Source organism: Eupeodes corollae, chromosome 1, assembly GCF_945859685.1.
Source record: "Eupeodes corollae chromosome 1, idEupCoro1.1, whole genome shotgun sequence".
Classification (NCBI taxonomy): domain Eukaryota; kingdom Metazoa; phylum Arthropoda; class Insecta; order Diptera; family Syrphidae; genus Eupeodes; species Eupeodes corollae.
In genome coordinates this window covers 32117587-32136930 of record NC_079147.1, presented here as the reverse complement: position 1 = coordinate 32136930, position 19344 = coordinate 32117587, and the positions used below count along the sequence as shown (strand labels likewise).

Here is a 19344-nt window from a genome sequence, read left to right as displayed (position 1 = left end):
CGACACTGACCTAGTTAGCAGAATTAAAGTCCAACGGCTTAGATGACTAGGTCATGTAGAGCGAATTAACATCAACGCTCCAGCCGGGAAAGTCTTCGAATCCAGAGGGACGGCGCAGTAGAGGAAGACCGCGACTCAGGTGGCGCACTCAGGTGGGTGAAGACCTCAACCAACTTGGCGTGCCAAACTCGAGACAGCTAGATAGGGACCGAAATGGCTGGAGACGCATGTTGGTTGAGGATAAGTGCCGCCCCGGACTGTAGCGCCATCTTAAGTAAGTAAGTAAGTAATTTGATCTTCTGAAATCATACAGCACAGTTTTGTTAAGTTCTTAAAATATATAAAGTTGTTAATAATAATCCTTCAATAATTGCATTCAATTTGAAAAAAAATCAATTGCCAATACTTGTTTTTTTGGGGTTCTCATGGTTGTAGGTTTCGGGATTCTGAATTTTTGGGGATTTTGAGTTTTCGGTTTTCAAGATTTCGACTCAAACCTTTATAGCAATTTATTTTTAGCAGTCTCTAATTTCAGCACTTCTAAATGATGACACCTATTTGCTTAATGACTAAGATAAAATGGCTTTTAAAATTAGAATTGTTCTAACATGATGACGCACAGTGTATACATTAACTCACAAAAAAGATTTTTTAAAAAAACAATCACTTTTACTCATGATATATACATATGTTAATAAATAATAAGATTATTCTTACTCTCATTATGTATTTATTTAACATAAGCACAGTGAGCGTAAAAAGTGAGTACGTACTACATATTTTTTAAATAATATAGTTTGAACTCACTCTAAAAAAACGTTTTTAAAATTAGTTTACACGATGAATAGTTAGGTTATTACATTTACTGTATTTGATAACAACTAAAAAACGAAGAAAAAAGTAGAAATGTCTAAAATATCGGTTCAACAGTGAGATTTATGGTATTTAACCCTTTTGACCGACAATAACCATGCTCTCTTAGGTCTAAAAAAAACACCGTTTTTGTAAAAACAGAATAAGAAAACAGAGAATTCGTAACCAAACTACATAAACATAATTTTTTTATTTTTATTTTTCGTGGAGACAAGTCGAATAAACAGAATTGAAAGCGGTCATTCTCCAAATGTTAAAGACGTGGAAGTTCTGCAAACGACATATTACATCGTGCCCTTCCCGCGATTTTATCGTAAGCGATATTTTCAATAAAAAAGACAAATTCATTTTTAAACTTTGCTAGTAACACATAGAGCCTTAAAAGCTATTGGAATGTGTCTTAACTTAAGCATAATTTATAATTTCCAATAATGACTAGTAGTACAAGTTGTATCAAGGGCAGCAGTAAGCGTTTGATTTGTCGTTTACTATAAAATTTATTTTGTGGCTTACGATAAATTGGCGGGAAGGGCTCGACATATTCTCAAAAACAAACACAACATGAACCGAAGACAAAAAACACAAAACATCTTTGCTGTCTACTACTCTCTACTTTCTTTTCAAATATAATTTGTGCTATATTCAAGACGGGCTTAACTTCATTCTTAGAAGTGATATTACATTTATAATTTTATTCTTAATTTACATAAACGTTTTGACCGTGAATTTTTCCTATTTTTCTTGAGTGAGTAGGTATACTTTATTGTTATTTTATTCCATTTATCCAGCTAAGACAATTTGTATTTTTGTGTTAGTAAAGTTCCCCTGAAGAAGGTAGCAATCTCTGCTGAAACGTTGGGAAAGTTAATGTAACTTAATTATTTTATTGCCAACATTAAAGCGACGAAAAAATCCGATGGAAAACTATATTTCAACTTATAACAATAACTACACAAATTGGTCAAAAAATCAACTCAAATAAAATAATCTCAACATTTTCAAACACAATCTTAAAGCGAGTGTTTTAAAATTAAATTAACCAAGCACTAGGCGTTCCAACAAGACAACGATCCTAAGCATTAAGCTCGATGGGTAAAATATTGGGTTATAGAAAACCAAAACAGCTAGACTTAAATCCAATTGAACACCGGTATTATTTGGACCGAAAAATTCGTCAGAAGCAAATTTCCAGCAAAGCAGCTGTAAGAGAGAGACTTGATAAGTAGTAGAGCAAAATTGATGCACAAATAACGAGGGGGAGGTGTCAACTTGTGGAATCTAGTATGTCAAGAAGACTAGAAGCAGTCTTGAAAGCTTTTTTCTTCCGTTTTGGTTTACTAAAATTTATGCTTGACGAATAACTTGAGACTTTTTTATTTTAAAATAAAAACAAATTAATGTGCAAATATATTTTGACTTAATAAAACTTACATCAAATTTTAAAATATATTTTTGCCTTAGGTCTGGATTAACCTGATTACTAAGTTTTGACACTTACTGTAAATAATAAATCAATACGACTTAGTTACCTACATATACCCACATACCTGCATACATAGCTACCTATTATGTATATAAATCATTACCCAATTGACCCATTTTAAGGCTTATTGAATGAATTATACACCTACCTACCTATTCACCATACTCATGCAGATGCTTAGTAACAGGTGGTAAGATTTTATTTATTCACAATCTTAGAATTCCTGCCTATTTAAAATGAAAACGACCTGAAAGAAGTTCCTATGGAAAAGGGTGCTGCGCAAAACCAATTACAAAAAACACATAACTAAGATGTAAAAATTGCAATAAATACCTACTTTCCTGTATCAAGAAATGCATCGAACTAATATTAAAAAACAAGCAACTTGAAGTATGACAAATGCGAAGAAGGTACAGAAAACAGGAACGAAGCAGGTGCTGATTACATCCCCCTTTTAGATTATCCCTTTTCAAATCAAGTGTGAATCAAATTTTTCTGCATTACATTATAAACTTAATTTCCAATGAAGGTATTCTTAAAGCTGATAGGTTGGTATACGTGCTTTAAAACATGAAGGAAAAATTATGCAAACAAGATCTTATCTTCGAAATAGGTTGGTATGAAAAATCAAGTGATTCCCCGTGTAAAGCTAAAAGTCAGAATATGAAGAAAGTATCGGGATTTTTAATAAAACAAAAAAACAAACATACCTTCCTGATCCATTTTCCTTTTAAGATGTTTGGTGTTTTCGACTTTTAACAAAACTTAATTAGCTTTTTTAAATCCATAAACAGAAACACAAAACAAAAATCAACAGACCTCTTAAAGTAGGTATATCACAGTCACCGTCATCCGAGCTGAGCCGAAACTGCGATTAAAAAATCATAAATATACAATAACTACAATCTCACTCACTTACAGTCACACTAAATCAACAATAATAATAATTAAGAAAAACAACAACAACAACAAACTTAAAAGAAAAACATAGAAAGAAAATATCAATAAAACAAAACAAAAAATCAATGACGAAATAAAGTCGCGTCGCGCCGCGAACTGCGAACTACGAACTATAACGAACGACCAGAGGCACAGACCAGAGAGGGAGTAAGTTATGAAGTTTGAACTCTGAATACAGGAAATGCTTCTCGTTCCCAACTCTAAATCAAAACAGAAACAGTAAATTCTTTCAGCAGCAGCAAAGCAACCCGCAAGTCCAATAGGTATTTTGTTTTACGAGATTTTAAAATGTTTCATTTACAAAATTTAGGTTAGGTATCTACAGCGAAAAATCACTGATAAGCTTGAAAAAAAAAGGCAAAGCCAAACCAAACCAAACCGAAACATGTAGGATGATGACATGTCGCCATCGCCATCGCCATCGCATCGCCAACAACATAACAACGATGACCGAAGCGAAGACCGAACAAGCCTACATATGTACCTAGCAATAGTTTATTTCTACTTACATACGAGTACCTACATCATTATGTAGATATAAAAATATTTCAGTGGCACAATTAAAATTAATTATTGTATATTTTGCCTTTGCCTTTAGTTTAGTTGACTTTTTCACTCTCTCGAGGGTCGATTCTAGATTTTAGATTGAACTAAACATTAGAAAGAAACTCTGTTGTAAAACCCAACTCTTTGTTTTTGTTAAAAACTATTTAATAAATTTATTCCATTCTTTTTTTTTTTATAGATTTTGATAAAACTAAAGAAGAAGAAGGAACCTAACCTATTCGAAATATTCCCTATCGTTCCTGTATATATTCTTTTTGATGAAGTAAAAGCGAATTGTTGATAATAATAACAAAAAAAAAGAGCGACAAAAACCAAAACAAACTAAATTAAGTATTTATTATCTATCCATAATAGGGTTGCCATGTCTTGAACTTTTGCGATAGCGCAATTTAAAAATATTTGTGGGCCATAATAGGAGCCCAATATAAAAAAAAAAGAGGCTGTGATGCGACTCACACTGATTATAACTTCCCATTTGTCCCTTTTTAAGTCCCTTATTAAGGGTAGCGAATCGAATGTTCCACTTAAAACGAACATTTGAGAAATCCAATATAGAGCAAAATTAAGATGGGTGACTTTCGACGTTTAAATGGGTTAACATCTCTTTTCCAAAAAAGTTTTGAAGTAAATATTGAAATGGTATTTACGAAATGAGTGATTTCGATTCGCTTCTCGTAATGAGGGCCTAACTTCCCATAGGCGGTCGTTCCGATTTGGCGAATTGAACATTTTGACATTTCTCTTCGATTCATTGTCTCTAGAGTATAAATCAAATATTTTTAGAGAGATGTCTGTGACTTTGGAAAGTTAGTGGGTGTTTTTGACTTCCGTATTATATCGTAAAAAATTTCGAACTCCGAGATTTTAATAAAATATGACAATACGATGGTAGAGAAGTTGAAAAAAGTGGGTCCCCCGATTTCGTCAGTCTATAAGCCTATCCTTATCTCTACAGCCCAAACCATTAAGTCGATTGAGTTCAAAATTTGTAAATTAAGGGATTAGAGCGTTGGACTGACATGCTAGAGGTCTTGGGTTCAATCCTTGGGCCTGATTATGGGATTCGCGGCGAAACGTTTTGCTAAGGAGTTTGCCGTTTTTTTATTATTGCTTTCGCTTTCGCCTTTTTCGTATTGAATTCGACCAATTAACGAATTCGAAGTCGCATTTGAAATGTCATAATGTTTGTTGGCGAGTTGAAAAAGAGTGTTATTATTTTTCACTGTTCGATGTGTGGATTCTTTCTTGATTGTAATTATATAAAAATGTGAGCTACTTTTGTTTCAGTTTTCTTATAATTTTTCCACAGTAAAATATTGAATAGGTATTGAATAAATCACCGCAAATTTTACAAATTCAATCAAAACAGCTGTCAAATCACTGGAATGTAGGAAGAACTATTTTCGCTTAACCGCGAATTCATTAATAAGGAAATACGACTCGAGTCGAATTTGAAAGCTCGAATTGAAAACGATCCGCCCCGAACTTCATAATCAGGCCCCTTGTCTGTGCTGTTAAAACTACTTTAGTGTCTCTTGCAAGGAATTGACGAATCCTCCAAGAGTAATTATTGTCATGAAAAGTGCTTTCTCAAATGAACCCTTCGGATTCGGTTTAAAACTTTAGGTCCCTGCCATCCCTGACAACAATACTCACACACAGGAATGGTTGAGAGTTGTAAGTCACTAGGCCCTAGTTCTCAACGGACTGTTGCGCCACTTAATTTATTTAATTTATATAAAATTAATTTATTTTTTTTGGATTTTGGGGAATAAAAAAAATAAAAAAATCAAGGTTTTTTATTTTAATTAAATGGCACTTAAATTTTTGAAGAAAAATTTATTCTTAAAATACAGAAAATATTTTTAAATAGAATCTTTGAATACATGAGAAAGTTTTTATTTTCAATAAAATCCGTGATGGTTTTCCAAATCTATTATCACTTCCGTCAATATTCAGTGACAATATTGATTTTATTTCATATAATATTCGACAAATCTTCAAAAGTTGTTAGATTTCACCTGCCTTACAAAACTCTGAAAGAAACGCTAAACCATTAATTGCAAAACGTCTTTCAATAGAAAAAGGCAAAACGGTTAAAAGCAAGTTTTGCTTTTGTAATGATCAGTTGTCTAAATTATTATTATTCAAAGTTTTTAAAATATATTAAAAACATTAAAATACTGCTTAGAAAGGTATTTTAGAAACTTAGGCATTTTTTAATTATGTGGAACAGTGTAAAAATGTTAACTTCCATATTTTTTAAGATGAAATAAGTTTAAAGTCAATATTTTTATTAGTTTTTAAGATATTTGAGCAGAAAACCACTTTTTACAATTTAACTCTTGTTTAAGGGTGTTTTTTTTTTAGACGTTCGGTTTAAAATCTGGCACTTCTTTTTTCGGAGCTGGGCTTTTTGACATTTGTTTTATGTTAAGTTTGGTATGCCATTTAATAATGAATAGACTTACTCCTAAATAATGTTTGCAAATCGTCCAAATGTATTGTGAATATAATGGTTCGGTTCGCGAAGTACAACGAAATAATCAATTTATTAAAGGCAGCTTTTCTCCCATTGTAGGGCTGTGGCGTGGTCTTCGTGAAAGTGCGATTTTACACTGCTGCAATATTTTTTGTGCGGTTATGTGAAGTGGCTTGTCTGCGCAGATAAGCTTAAGACGATTGACGCCTTGGAAGAGAATAGTTTTAGCGTTATTGATGACAAACGGGATCCATTGCTTCAAAAAGATGTCAAACATCTTTCTTTGTAGCTGTTTAGGTATAAAAAAGCTTAATTCTTGACTATTCTATTAAACTGTATGTGCTTTACTTCTTGTTGAAGACACGTCTAAAAAACACTTTTTATTATTTTTATGCAACTGTCAATTTGTTTTAAAATTACTAAAAAGTTAGAATGAATAGTAAGTGTTTAAATTTCATTCTCCTGCACTTTCAATAAATTGGGTGCCTATTCTTCTTTGCATTTTGGAGGTAATAGGAAGGTTCAGACAATAAAGGGCTTGTAGGTAAACCAAAATTGTAGTATCTGATTGGCCAGCTGCCAAAAAATTGCCTTCCAATCAAGGAACAATGGTAACGTTTGATTTTCGTATTATTTTCAAATTTTAAAAGGTAATATCGCTAAAACATGATTTATAAGTATTTTGAAGCCAATTTGGGACAAATGCCACCAAAAAACTTCACAAATGCAGAGTACATACAATTGACACTAAGAAAAACCTTGTTGACCACAGTAAAAATTAGGTGGCGTAACAGTCCGTTAAGTCACTAGGCCCTCTCAACTAATCTTGTGTTGATAATGTTGTCATTAATGGAGGAGACCTACAGTTTTTAGGCGAATCCAAGTGCTTTTTGAGAAAGCACTTTACAAGACAAGAATCAATCTTGAAGAATTTGTTACTTCCTCATAAAAGGCAAACATAGAAGAGAATTACGCCACGCGTACTACGATTGACCACAGTAATTTGATACAAAATGTCCTGCTTATATCATTTAATAGTACGAAAAATACAGCCCAAGATAAGATTTGGGCTATTTATATTATAACCCAATTGGGCTGTCAAACAAAAATTGTTGGCAGAAATTTTGTAAATAAGATAAATTGCGTAATCTGGCAAGCCTAATTTCATACATGCAGAAAAGTTAATCAAAAAAGCAAAACAAAATAAAGACAACACAAAATAATCGAAGCGAATAGGTAGGTTTTATAGGAGATAGACCAAGACCAGTACCAGTTACACCAGTGCAAGTCAGTACTGCATAATTACGTTGCAATGAACTTAAATCCTAGTTTTTTTTTATTGTTGACTATTTATGAACCTACTGAAGCCGATATACTATTTATATACTGTAAATCAACATCATTATCATATTTTTATTTCATTTAAAGTTCCAACCAACCCCAATAAAATTTGTAGAGTAGGGCAATAGAGGGACGTAAAATGTGCAGAGTACATAAGCAAACTGACGTTTGAACACTCAATTTACTTTTCAGTACTAATATAAGTTTTTCTATTTATAGAAGAAGATAAATAAAAGCTCGCTATACCTACGGAGTTCAAATATGGGTTAACCCACACACAAGTTTACACATAATAATGTATATGGAATCAGAATCAGGAGAGTATGAGTTTTATAATGTTTACAATTTTTCAATTCTCTCTTTGGTTTGAGTTTGTTTAAAATTGAGTCATTGAGAGCTTAATGAATATAAACAAAAATTCAAATTGTGCATCATGTTGGCTGGGAAATTCTTTTTCATTGTACCCACATCCCATTGTAATGAAAAACATAACGTAGACTGGAAGATGGTGTTGCATTTGATGTATAGTGTATAGTATTGGAACTTCAGACCATAGGTGAGGTAAATAGGAGTGATTTAGTTCGCCACACTTAAATCATTATAGATCCCCTGTAATACCCTGAAAGTTGTATAATTTCCCTCAAAAGTGACTGTATAACCTATGATTCTAGTTTTTCTCATTTTCAGCCACTTAGCTTTGATAAAACCTATAACAGTCCTGCAATCTCTTCGAGTCCTTCAAGACTTCTTAAGAACTGGTATCTTGAGTGGCATAATGCTGGGCAGTGACATAGGAGATGAGTATTGTATTGTAAATGCCTTCATCGTCAACATGCCGCATTTTTTCCTGTGTTATCCCAACAGGAGCTGAATCTTATTTGGTCAAATTTGGGCCATAGTTTCCTGGCTGTGGCGCAGGTTTCAAGAGTTTTTCATAGTTGTTTGGTTTCCTAAAGTAATTCTTTACCAATGATCTGTTTTAATTCACATGGTGTGGAGTGCTTATGGTTGAGTCAATATTGGACTGGTAGATTGTGGTACCTTTCCTCGCAGTTTTTTCAGCTTTCTTATCCCTGTGAACAGGTACCCAGCAGAGTCTAATGTTGTTTATAGTAATTTACAAGAAAACGATTATATTGATGCTTAGCTATCAATGAATATGATGATATCAGCTTAAGAGACCTGTTTTGCAGTATATGTCACTGCCAATACTTTGGCTGAAGGAGATGACAAGATTGAGTTTTTCAGATCCGTTCCAGCATCCTTTTTTGAGGAATCAGTATGGATATTATCAACTCACTCCACTGATGTTTGGAATATTGTTAACCCATTCATTCCTGTCAGGGAAGATTTTACTAAAAGGTGTATTGATGTTTAGATAGAGTGTCAAGTAGTCTGTGTTTATATTGTTCCTTTTGTACTTCTGTAGAATCTGTTCATGTCATACGTGGCTTGTTTTCCAGCAACAGGTCTGGCTCAACCGTAAGGCACTGTTTGCAGCAGTTTCTCGTACATATAGGTCCAGAAGTAAAATATTGAGTATTTGTTCCATTCCTGCAGTAGGCGCAGTCCCCATCGCCCCTATTAAACTTCAGTCCATGTAATTCAACACTCAGTTTAATTCTCATCTTCAAGCAGGTGATGGAGATTAGAGATTAGATTTCTACAATTCCAACCTACTATTTTGTTCTTTCGGAAATTAAATCATCTAAAGATCGACTAGAGTTAATTTTAAAAACTTGTCATTCAGCGTCATATTGTAAAATCCTGTCCTGGTAATAATACGTTTCTCGATTACTTTAATAAGTCATTGATTTATGCCAAAAATCGTTAGCTTTTGAATCATTATACACATATTCAAGCCACTATTCACGCCATATGGCAATTATTTTTATATAGCCACACTTTGTTCCTCAAGAGACTGCTATTTTAGCAATAGCGTTTAATCTCAGTGCTGGTTTGGATTTGCATTTATAGCGGAGCTTAGTTAGAAAAAGTTCTTAAATAACTGACATCACGCCGAGTTCTTCCGATTATGTCAATGTCATCAGTATATGCTAGTAATCCGACAGACAGTGCCTCTAGTGTTGACGTGGGAGCTCTGCACTATTCTTTAAGAAAATCGCATGACAGCCCAATCGAGAATTTTCCATGGCCATCCTGCACAAACGGACGAGTTTGGCAGTGATGCCAAAAATAGACATGGCTCTCTATACAGCTCGTCCCTGTAGATGCTGTCATATGCGACCTTGAAATCGTTGAAAAGATGGTGGGTGTCGATTTGATGTTGTTGGTTTTTTTTTCAGAAACTGCCGTAGTGTGAATATTTGATCGACTGTGGAAATTCCTGGTCTAAGACCACTCTGATAAGGACCTATAAGGTTGTTGACGATGGGCTTAAAACGTTCAGCGATTTTAAGTAGACTGATTGCTCTATAGTTGGTGCAGTTTAGGGGGTCTCCTTTTTGAGGATCGGGCAAACAATACTGAGGTTTCATTCATCGGACATGCTTTTTTCGGCCACACTTACCCATTGTGATACCATATGAATCTTGAGGCTTCCTCCTAAGCTCAATAGAGCCAGTTTGAGTTCCTTACGAAACGCGAGAGGGGATTATTCTGATTGATCTAGATAGTTTAGATCGTTAAAGAAGAATTCTCTTAGGTAATTCTTGCGTTTATGAGCCAGAGCAGGGCATGTGCAGCGAAGATGAAGAACTGTTTCTTCCTCTTCCTCGTCCATACAGGTTGGTTGGGAAGTCGAACACACTAAAACCAAAGTATGGTCCGTTGTGATACCACATGGATCAGTTCATCAGCTTAACTCGTTGAACCAGTTGGAGCTCCGACTGAAGCGTAGGAGACAAATAATGTCAGAATTTTTTAGATCGATGGCATCGTTGAAGTAGTAGGTTTCAAGGTGGATTCTACGTCTTTGTGTTAAGGCAGGGCATATGCATGGAAGATGAGAGATTGTCTCCTCCTCCTCCTCCTCGTCCATACAACTTTTACAAAAATCATTTGCAGGGGCTCCAAGTCGAATAGCATGCCTTCCTATCGAGCAGTGCCTAGTCAGAACACCAATAACGTAGCTAATGTGCAATCTACTCAGAGAGATTAATTGTTTTGAGCGCCTGGCGCTAATATTAGGCCAAATTATTTTAGTAGCTAAACAGGTGGTGGTGTTATTCCACCTGAAGTTTGTTTTCTCTATGGTATCTTGCTTTAGCATGAGTTTACATGTAGCTAAGGGGATACCTATGCTAGCATTGTGAGCCAGCAGAGGTAAAGTTGTTCCGGTTTTTGCAAGTTCGTCAGCCTTGCAATTTCCTGGAATGTCTCTATGGCCCGGCACCCAGAAAAGGTGAATGTGGAACTGTGTAGCCATCTCCGTAAGAGATGATCGACAATTTAGGGCTGTTAGTGAGTTAGTGAAGACAGAGTCTAGGGACTTTAACGCAGCCAGAAGATGCGTAAATCATTAGTTGATGTAACGTTTTCTCTAAGCCAGGATATGACTTCTTTTATAGCCAGGATTTCAGCTAGGAACACGCTACAATGATCGGGTGGACGAAAGGAGAGACTTAAGTTTAGTCTATCTGAGTATACGTCTCCACCAACCCCATCCTCCGTTTTTGATCCATCTGTATAAAAGTTTATAGGATCATCGTTCAAAAATGATGTATTCTCCCAAGGAGACCTGTTAGGTATAGTCACTTTGAAGCTATAGTTATTAAACTGAGGATGGGCTATGGTGTAGTCAATATTACTGTTTATAGTTCTGAACGAGTTCAAAATAGTAGTGTGGCCAATTACATTATTGATCCACAGAGAGGAGGCGTGAAGCCGTATGGCTGTATTAGCGGCCGTTTGCTTGCTGAAAATGTCTAGCGGTATTAGATGAAACAGAACATCAAGTGTGGCGGAGGGGTAGAGCGAAGTGCTCCTCCCATACACAGGCAGGCTGTTCGTTGGACTTTGCTGAGTTTATCGCGATTTGTTGCTATATTTAGCGCCGTCCACCATACCGTTACTCTCTAGGTGACCGAAATATATAGCCAGTGTGTAATGCGGGGCTGTAGGCCCCATTTATTACCAATGGCCTTTTTACAGGAGAACGGGGCTACTGTGGCCTTGTTTATTCTTGAATATTAGGTTTCCAACTTATTTCTTCTCCAAAATGAGATGTTTACCTGTTACTGCAATAGCAACATCGTCCGCGTAAGCAAACACTCTGTATCCCTTTCTTTCTAGAGTAATTAGTAATTAATTTATTACTAAGTTCCAGAGGAGAGGGGATAGGACACCACCATGTGGCGTACCTCTGCTGACACCCCTTTGTGCAGTAAAATCGCCCAGTTTTGGATTGATAATCCTGCTTATCACCATGTGATTAATCAATTCGTTGATCGACTTATCTACCTTTAGAGATGTCAATACACGTGCAATTGTAGATGTGTCGACATTGTTAAATGCACCTTCTATATCTAAGAAGGCAACTAGTGTGTACTCTTTATGATGGAGGGAATATTCGATTGTACGTACTATACTGTGTAGAGCTGTTTCAACTGATTTCCCTTTGTTGTCGGCGTGTTGAGCCTTTGAAAGAAGGGACTTATCAATAATTACCCTTAAATGGATATCGATCAAACGTTCAAAAGTTTTGAAAAGGAATGATGATAAGTTGACAGTGTCCGGTTATGACACCTTTTATCGAGCTTATGCTATCTGCTTAGAGATAGCAAGCACCTTGAACGTTCTAAATCTAGTGTTTCTCTTCCTAGCTAGGCATTAAAATCGCCCAGGACAGTTTAAATATCGTAGCTATGACACAGCTCATATGTTTTGTCTAAGAGCTTGAAGAACATATTCTGTGTTATCATCCTTCTCTCCTGTGGGGAAACCTCCGCTAATTCTTCAGCTGCACGTGGTATGTTAAGGGACCTAACCTTCTACGTGCATATCCGAAGTTCGTTGTCCTTAATTCGTTTGCGTGGGTTGCCAACAGTAAATCCGTCCGTATACGAGGCTTGTTTGTGGTTCGCAATGTGGTCAGGAAGTTAATCTGAAGCACGACCTTCAACCTGAAGGACCAAGTCCTTGATTAAACTCAAGGGCGTGAGCCGGCATAACCGCTCTTTTAAGGCCTCGAATATGTCGTAGTAGCCCTATAAGGTATCTTAGTGGAAACACGCCAAAAACACAAAGAATTATTTTTAAAATAGATTTGACTTAGAAAAATTACTTAAAAAAGTAAACAAAGTCGGTTGGGTTATTTATTTTTCTATGAGTAAACAACACAAAATTTAAATAAATCGTTTGTTGATTGTTATTTTGTTTTTGTTTAAATAAAACAAAACTTATCTTGTAAACATGCTGCCAAGAAAGAAGAGATTCCTACCAAACTCAACTACACTCAAAAAAACCACCACTTCATCAACTTACTCAAGCTTACAAATTTGGTAAGTTAAATGTATTTGTAGAGCTTTTCACATTATACATATTTAATGTTTCAAACTTTCCAATTGAGTTTTATAGATAAGTGAACCCATGTACATTGTAAATCTTGATTAGTAGGGGACAACCGACAACGACAAAGGCAAACATTTATAATAAATAGAAATAGTTCTTTGGAAGCTCTCTTACCTTGTGCATAGCCATCTTCTGTCAATCGAAGTGCTCCCAGTTTAACCATTGCATCGTAATTGGGTTTTATTTTTGTTAAATCTCCGTTGAATAACCCAAACATGGCTCCATTCTCAACCGATTCCTCGTACGTGAAGGCAATTTGAATGTCCTTGAGAAGTGCGCGTTGAACTGTCGAATGCCTGAAATTAGGTTTTTGTGTTTTTCATTTTTGTGAACTCACGAGTAAATAGTTTTTTTCTTGAAAATTAAAGAATTACCATGAGGTAGTGAGACGTCGTGGCATAGTAGTCATTGCCTCCCAATAATGATCAATATAGGGAATAATCTCTTTGTCCTTACTAAAGAGCAATTGATTCTTTCCGTCCTTAGATGAGTTCTGTTGCATATTGGCAATCGCAGTGATGCACATTTGAGGAATAGCTAAGCAATAAGTTCATTCAGTTAAGTTGAGGAAGAAATAGAATAATGTATTTTTGTATTTGCTTACTGGCTTGAGTTTTCCTGAAACTCTCGAGACCACTGGGCGAGCAATTCTTACAAATGAAGACATAATTTGTTATGAACGGAACCAACTTGCCCAGTTGATAGCTTACGCAAGATTCATGATGCCATCGGTTGCAATTGGCACAAAGAAGTTCTACGATATTTAAGTTGCGATCTTTACCACTGGAAAACCAAATAGAATGGATGAATATTGTCCAATCCATCATCGTTTTGAAGATTTTCTTACCAATAGCATATGCCGGGCGTTTCTTCTTTCTTCTTTTCTGCTTCAGTCAAATCCATTTTGGGTTTCTTTTCCGGATGCATAATGTCCATTTTTAAAGGTTCTTGTTTGTTTTTTATTATTTTTTATTAAAATTGTTGCAAATATTTGAGTTTTATCTTAAAAAAAGCTAAAATCTACCGGTAGCGGCGGGAGTTGAGTTGAATAATTTTGTTAACACAAACAAATGACAGACGTCACTTCTTTTTACTTGTTTCGATGACAGTTTTCAGAATGCATTCAGCATAATATTTTGCCATAATTTTAGTAGTGTGACCAGAGCAACAAAGTTTGAAAAATTATGGTGGACCTTTCTGTAAATAAAATTTTTAGTATTATCATGAAGTTGTTTTTTGTAGATTCAAGGTTGAGTAATAAGATTCAAATATAAAACTAGGTAAAAAAAAATGCAATAGCTGTTGTCGGCATAGTCACTAGATTACACCCTTAAAATCCCACGATGATAGTAATCGTCTAAGTACATAGTCGTGGTATCATTTTTAAGTCTTCTTTTGGGCTTATTTGTTCAGATTAGATTAGATTATCTTTAATTCATGATTAATCGAATATCCCTCAATGTGCTTGTAAGAAGTTCATAGTTTGAGACATCAGTTTCAGATAAATGTAATCAGATTATTACCATTGCACTATAAACTCTAAAAACGTTGCCATAAACTCAAAATTGGGTACGCTAATGTAATTTTTCAATAAGGGCGGGTAGATGTTGAAATGTTGCTGTGGCTGAGGAGTTAACAAAATGGTGTTTTTATTTGAAAGGTGCTTGCATGCCATTAAGTGTGGAAAAATGACATCATTCTTTTTCTTACGGTGGCATGTTCACCTTAAGGGCATCGGTCGATTGTGGTTTATTTGGATACCCCTGCGACTTGAAGAAACCTCACAGGAAACATTCTAACGCCGTTAAATCGCATGAACTTGGTGGCCAATTCACATCACCCCTGCGAGAGGTAACCTTACCCTCAAATCATTCATGCAAAATGTCAATCGGGGCTTTTGCTATGTGGCACGCAGAGCCTTCCTGCTGGAACCACATGTCATCTAGGTCCATTTAGTTTAATTTGGCCATAAGAAATTAGTTATCATCGTTATGTAGTGATCCTTGTTGACAGTGACCGCCTTACTAACTTCGTTTTCAAAAAAGTACGGTCCAATTACGCTACCAGCCCAAAATCCACACAAAAATGGTAACTTGTTCAGGATGTTTTATCACCTAATAAGCCTCACGTGAGTCGGTGTCATCCCATATACGGCAATTTTGCTTTTTTGCGGCCATTCTCATCACAAAAAGGGTCTCGTCACTAAAAGTGATTTTTTGGCCAAAATTGGGGTCCTTTTCTAAACGATTCGAAGCACAGTCAAACGAATAAAGGGTGTTGTCTATGGTCATGAACTATGAGCTTCTGGATTAGTTGTTAATTCGCCAAGTGAAGTCTGCGAAAGGCCGACTTCCTGTGCACGGTCAGGTATACCCTGCTAGGGTTCTGCTGCACACTTTAACAGGCCGCGAAAATGTTTGAAACGTTGAAGAGTCGACTGTGAAGGGCCACCACGTCTACCGTAAAATGTACACGCAACGTTTGTTTTTTTTATAATTAGCGAGCACTAAAAGGGTTTTGTATACCTTTCATATGCCAAAGACACAGTGTGAGCATTAGGAAAAGAGGGAAGGGTTGCATAGGAGGTGTCGATCGTCGATGTACATTGATTTTAAATTCCTGAACATTGCAATAAGAGGGAAAGATAGAGCGTGGCCCATTCAAGTAGTGCGGCTACAAAATGAATCTCTGTACTTCATAGTACGGCCGAAGTTGGGCTCAAGGGTAAACTGATGGGCATTCCTAGAAGGGCGGATATTACGGTTAAATTGTTTAAGGGGAGGAATGCAACTGCCTATTTTACTAGAGCATAGTCAATTGAAATAACGGCAAAAAAGGGTGAGGGAAGAAATTTTTCGTCGATGTTCAAACGTCGTAAACGAGTTGATGATGTTATAGTCACCAATCATTTTAAAAGCACTTCTTTGAATACTGTCCGAACGGAGTTGCTATAATAAAACGACCATCTCTTCGCTATAATCTTCATCCAATTTCCTATAATTTGCATTTTTAAAGACGTTGGCATTGTCTGCAGATCTCGAAGTGAAGATAGAAGTAAATCCACCATAAAACCCGTGAAAAACAATTTAAAAAATTAACAAAACAAGTGAAAATATTCATCTTAATTATAAAACATAATGTCGTTCAAATGACTTCCTTGACTTTTTTAGATTAGCAGAATATTTCACTTTAATTTTCTAAGATCTCGTTTATGGTTCCGGATTGTAGCTCACTGATTGCGTTCGGATTGTTGGCACAACATCGATTTATACTTTACAGTTCCACACAAAAAAGCAAAGACCTAACGTACGTACAGTTTTGAGGTGGCCACCAATGCCTGTAAAACAAAATTTGTGAATTTGTAGGGAGTCATCATAAACCAGTGTAACAAGAGGCCAGTAAAAAAAAAGGCAATTAACATGCAACAATGACGGATTTTCTGAGGAATTCTTTTGAATTGAAATTATTTGAGACGTCTTAATTTCTTGCAGATGCTCACATAGTCTCATTATAGTTTGTAAAAGTGGGAATTATTTATTTTTTATTTAAATTATTGCCATATTATGTATCCTCATCCGCACAGAAAAACAAGAAAACCTAAAAAACTGGATAATAATGTCTTTAACATAAAAAGGCTAACAAGCACCTTTTCGTTTTCATAAAATGTTACTCCCAACAAAGTGCAAGCAAACTACCCCTGGGTCAGTCACAAAATACAATTCTTATTCTTGAATGCTTTCATTCAGCAAAAAAAGTAATACCAAAAGAACTGTCAATTATCAAATATTTTGAATATGTTGATTTAAAAATATTCGTTGTTCAATATTTATTTTTTTAAAACAAAACCCTTTGTGTTTTTATTATTTTTTTAATTAATAAACTGCTAGCAAAATGGATCGCACTGTCATCGATACGTACAAAGCTGAAGAAAAAGAACTTGGGGAAAAACTTCACAGTAAGCTCACAGCCTTAACTTCTATGATTCATCCGCCCACAGATGAGTTCAAGAAATGCTTTGTCCAGGATATGTTCCTGAAACCTAACCAGAAAGCATTCTTCCACGTCATGCACTATCTATTCACTTTACTGGATCCACTGGAGTTCAAAAAACGCTTCTACTGGCCCATTGTCGATAAGAAATCCGAAGCAAACTTTCGTTCCTCCACGGTCCAGTATTTGACGCATTTGAACGAGAAGCACAACTTGCAGTGGACCAATATTAAGAGCTACCTTGTTGTGATGCCCGGAGGCATGAAATTTATTGTATTCCTCTTGGATTTCATCGATTTCATTGTCAAGGAGCTCATCAAGCAGCGGGAAAAGTCCATTCTGGGCGACATGACGCGCGAACAGCTCTCGGAGTTCACTATCGATCGCATGAAAGCCCAGAACAAGATACACAAAGAGTATGCATCGCGCTATCTCAAGGCAATCGATCTTCAAATAGCAAATCTGAAAGAAAACACCGAAAACTTACGGAAACATGTGAATGGCATTTCCCTGCCTGATCTCAAGACATCAGAGTTGTTTGAGGATTCAGTGCTGGCTGAGTTTTCCGCAAGCAATCGTCAGCTATATAAAAGCAGGGTCCAACAAAGGGTTACACAAATCGACTCAATTGAGGAGCCATTGAGGGAACTCAGGGAAAAGTTGGATCGTTTCCAGAATCACGAAGCTGGCGTCAAGTACGACAAAGAAATGGTTAAGAGGTCGTTGCTAAGAATAAAAGTACTCTATCCTGATCTTGAAGTGGGTCCTCTAATGCATGGATCCGAGTTGCAAATGGGAACGCTCCTCAACGCCTTCAATCTCATCTACCCGGATCTGGAATGCAACATCATCGCAGTCAATCAGCAGGGAAATAGGAACGACTTTATTGGCAAAGAGCTGTCTACCTTGAAGACTGACATTCTCCAAGTGGAAACTCAAGCAACCAAATTTCTATCATCCGTCAGCGGTGAATTCAGAAATCCACACTCGAAGACGACTCCAGTGCGTTATAATTCTTTGGCTCCATCTGGAGCGAGTATCCTCTTCTCGAAGTTCGTTAACACGCCTCCCATCAAGCTGGACATGATCGACAACAAGTTAAGCTCGAATCCCAGACTTCCATTCCTCGATGACTTTGCATTGGAGCGATCCATCGAATCGTTCTGCTTTGTCAATCAGCAGAACACCCTCTTCCCCACCATGACTGCGCCGAGGTCGGCAAAGAAGACATTGGACACTTCGATGAGACTCAATCAAAGTGCAACTGGGAAGTCTAAGATCATTGATCCATTAAAACTGTTACGAACTTTGAACAAGGACACGTCAAAGTCCAAGAATACGTCCCGAAATCTTTCGTCTCTCGCCTCGAAATGGAAGAAACACGAGGATCTCTTTGGCCGCGAAGAGCATGGCGATATATCGGAGATCGATGACGGGAGGACTATCGTCTCTATGGCGATTGATTCGCCCATGGACTCCAACGACCAAACCACCATGGCTCTCAACCACCAGTTGGATACGTCGTCGTCTATGAGGGCATCAAGTGTTATTGTCGAAGGGAATTTACTATTTCCCCGGAAGTTCTCCGCCGTTAAGAAGGTCCAGGATGCTTCAATGAACTTTCAGAATCTAAGTACAAGTCCTTCGGGGAGATTAGATCCATTGGTTCCATTTGATCCGAAGGATTTTCCCAAAATTTTACTCAATGATCGCACGATTCTGGAAACTTCCTCATCCTTGAATAAAGTTGATTTTCTTGATGTGAGTATACTTTTGTTTTCAAATGTTCATATGTTTCTCTAGAAAATGGTTCACTTTTAAAGGTTTCCAATGCCGATAAATCCAACACGGCTCATGACGACATCAATAAAAGTTTCTGTAGCAAGAAGAAAATTCCAGTCTCCAATGAAAATGATCCAAATTTATCGAATTGTTTATTTTCCAACGCCGGAAATTCCAGTAATGATGCAATTTTTGATATCAGCGATGGCGTTTTGAAAGATGTCACTATGTAAGATTGAAATTTAAGTCTTGTTAAGATGTTAAAAGATAGTTTTTAAGTTAAGTACATTTGTAATTATTATTTAGTTTTGTTTATTATAAAAGTTTGATTGGA

At 36.2% G+C, this 19344-nt stretch overlaps 2 protein-coding genes and 1 long non-coding RNA gene across 5 annotated transcripts in view; 2 read left to right on the top strand and 1 right to left on the bottom strand.

Annotated features, from left to right (window-relative positions):
• The window catches only part of LOC129938610 (set1/Ash2 histone methyltransferase complex subunit ASH2), a 24563-nt gene extending 10303 nt beyond the window's left edge, over positions 1 to 14260 (bottom strand). The window contains exons 1-4 of one of the 3 annotated variants that reach the window (XM_056046272.1): positions 14086 to 14260; positions 13843 to 14021; positions 13613 to 13775; positions 13353 to 13534 (exon numbers count right to left, since the gene is read on the bottom strand). In XM_056046272.1, coding sequence (XP_055902247.1) covers positions 13353 to 13534; positions 13613 to 13775; positions 13843 to 14021; positions 14086 to 14174 — 613 coding nt within the window. In that variant the 5' untranslated portion in view covers positions 14175 to 14260. Of the gene's footprint in view, positions 1 to 3066; positions 3109 to 3175; positions 3225 to 3275; positions 3628 to 3695; positions 3779 to 13352; positions 13535 to 13612; positions 13776 to 13842; positions 14022 to 14085 lie in introns of those variants that run through there. The other 2 variants (XM_056046273.1, XM_056046274.1) reach the window with 2 other exon arrangements.
• On the top strand, positions 2641 to 3224 carry LOC129938611 (uncharacterized). The gene is made up of 2 exons (XR_008780477.1): positions 2641 to 2904; positions 2970 to 3224. It is a non-coding gene; the product is annotated as an uncharacterized LOC129938611 (long non-coding RNA).
• On the top strand, positions 12981 to 19344 carry LOC129938609 (augmin complex subunit dgt6). The gene is made up of 3 exons (XM_056046271.1): positions 12981 to 13168; positions 17126 to 18989; positions 19052 to 19344. The coding sequence occupies exons 1-3, from the start codon at positions 13080 to 13082 to the stop codon at positions 19241 to 19243; spliced, it is 2145 nt and encodes a 714-aa protein (XP_055902246.1). The 5' UTR covers positions 12981 to 13079; the 3' UTR covers positions 19244 to 19344.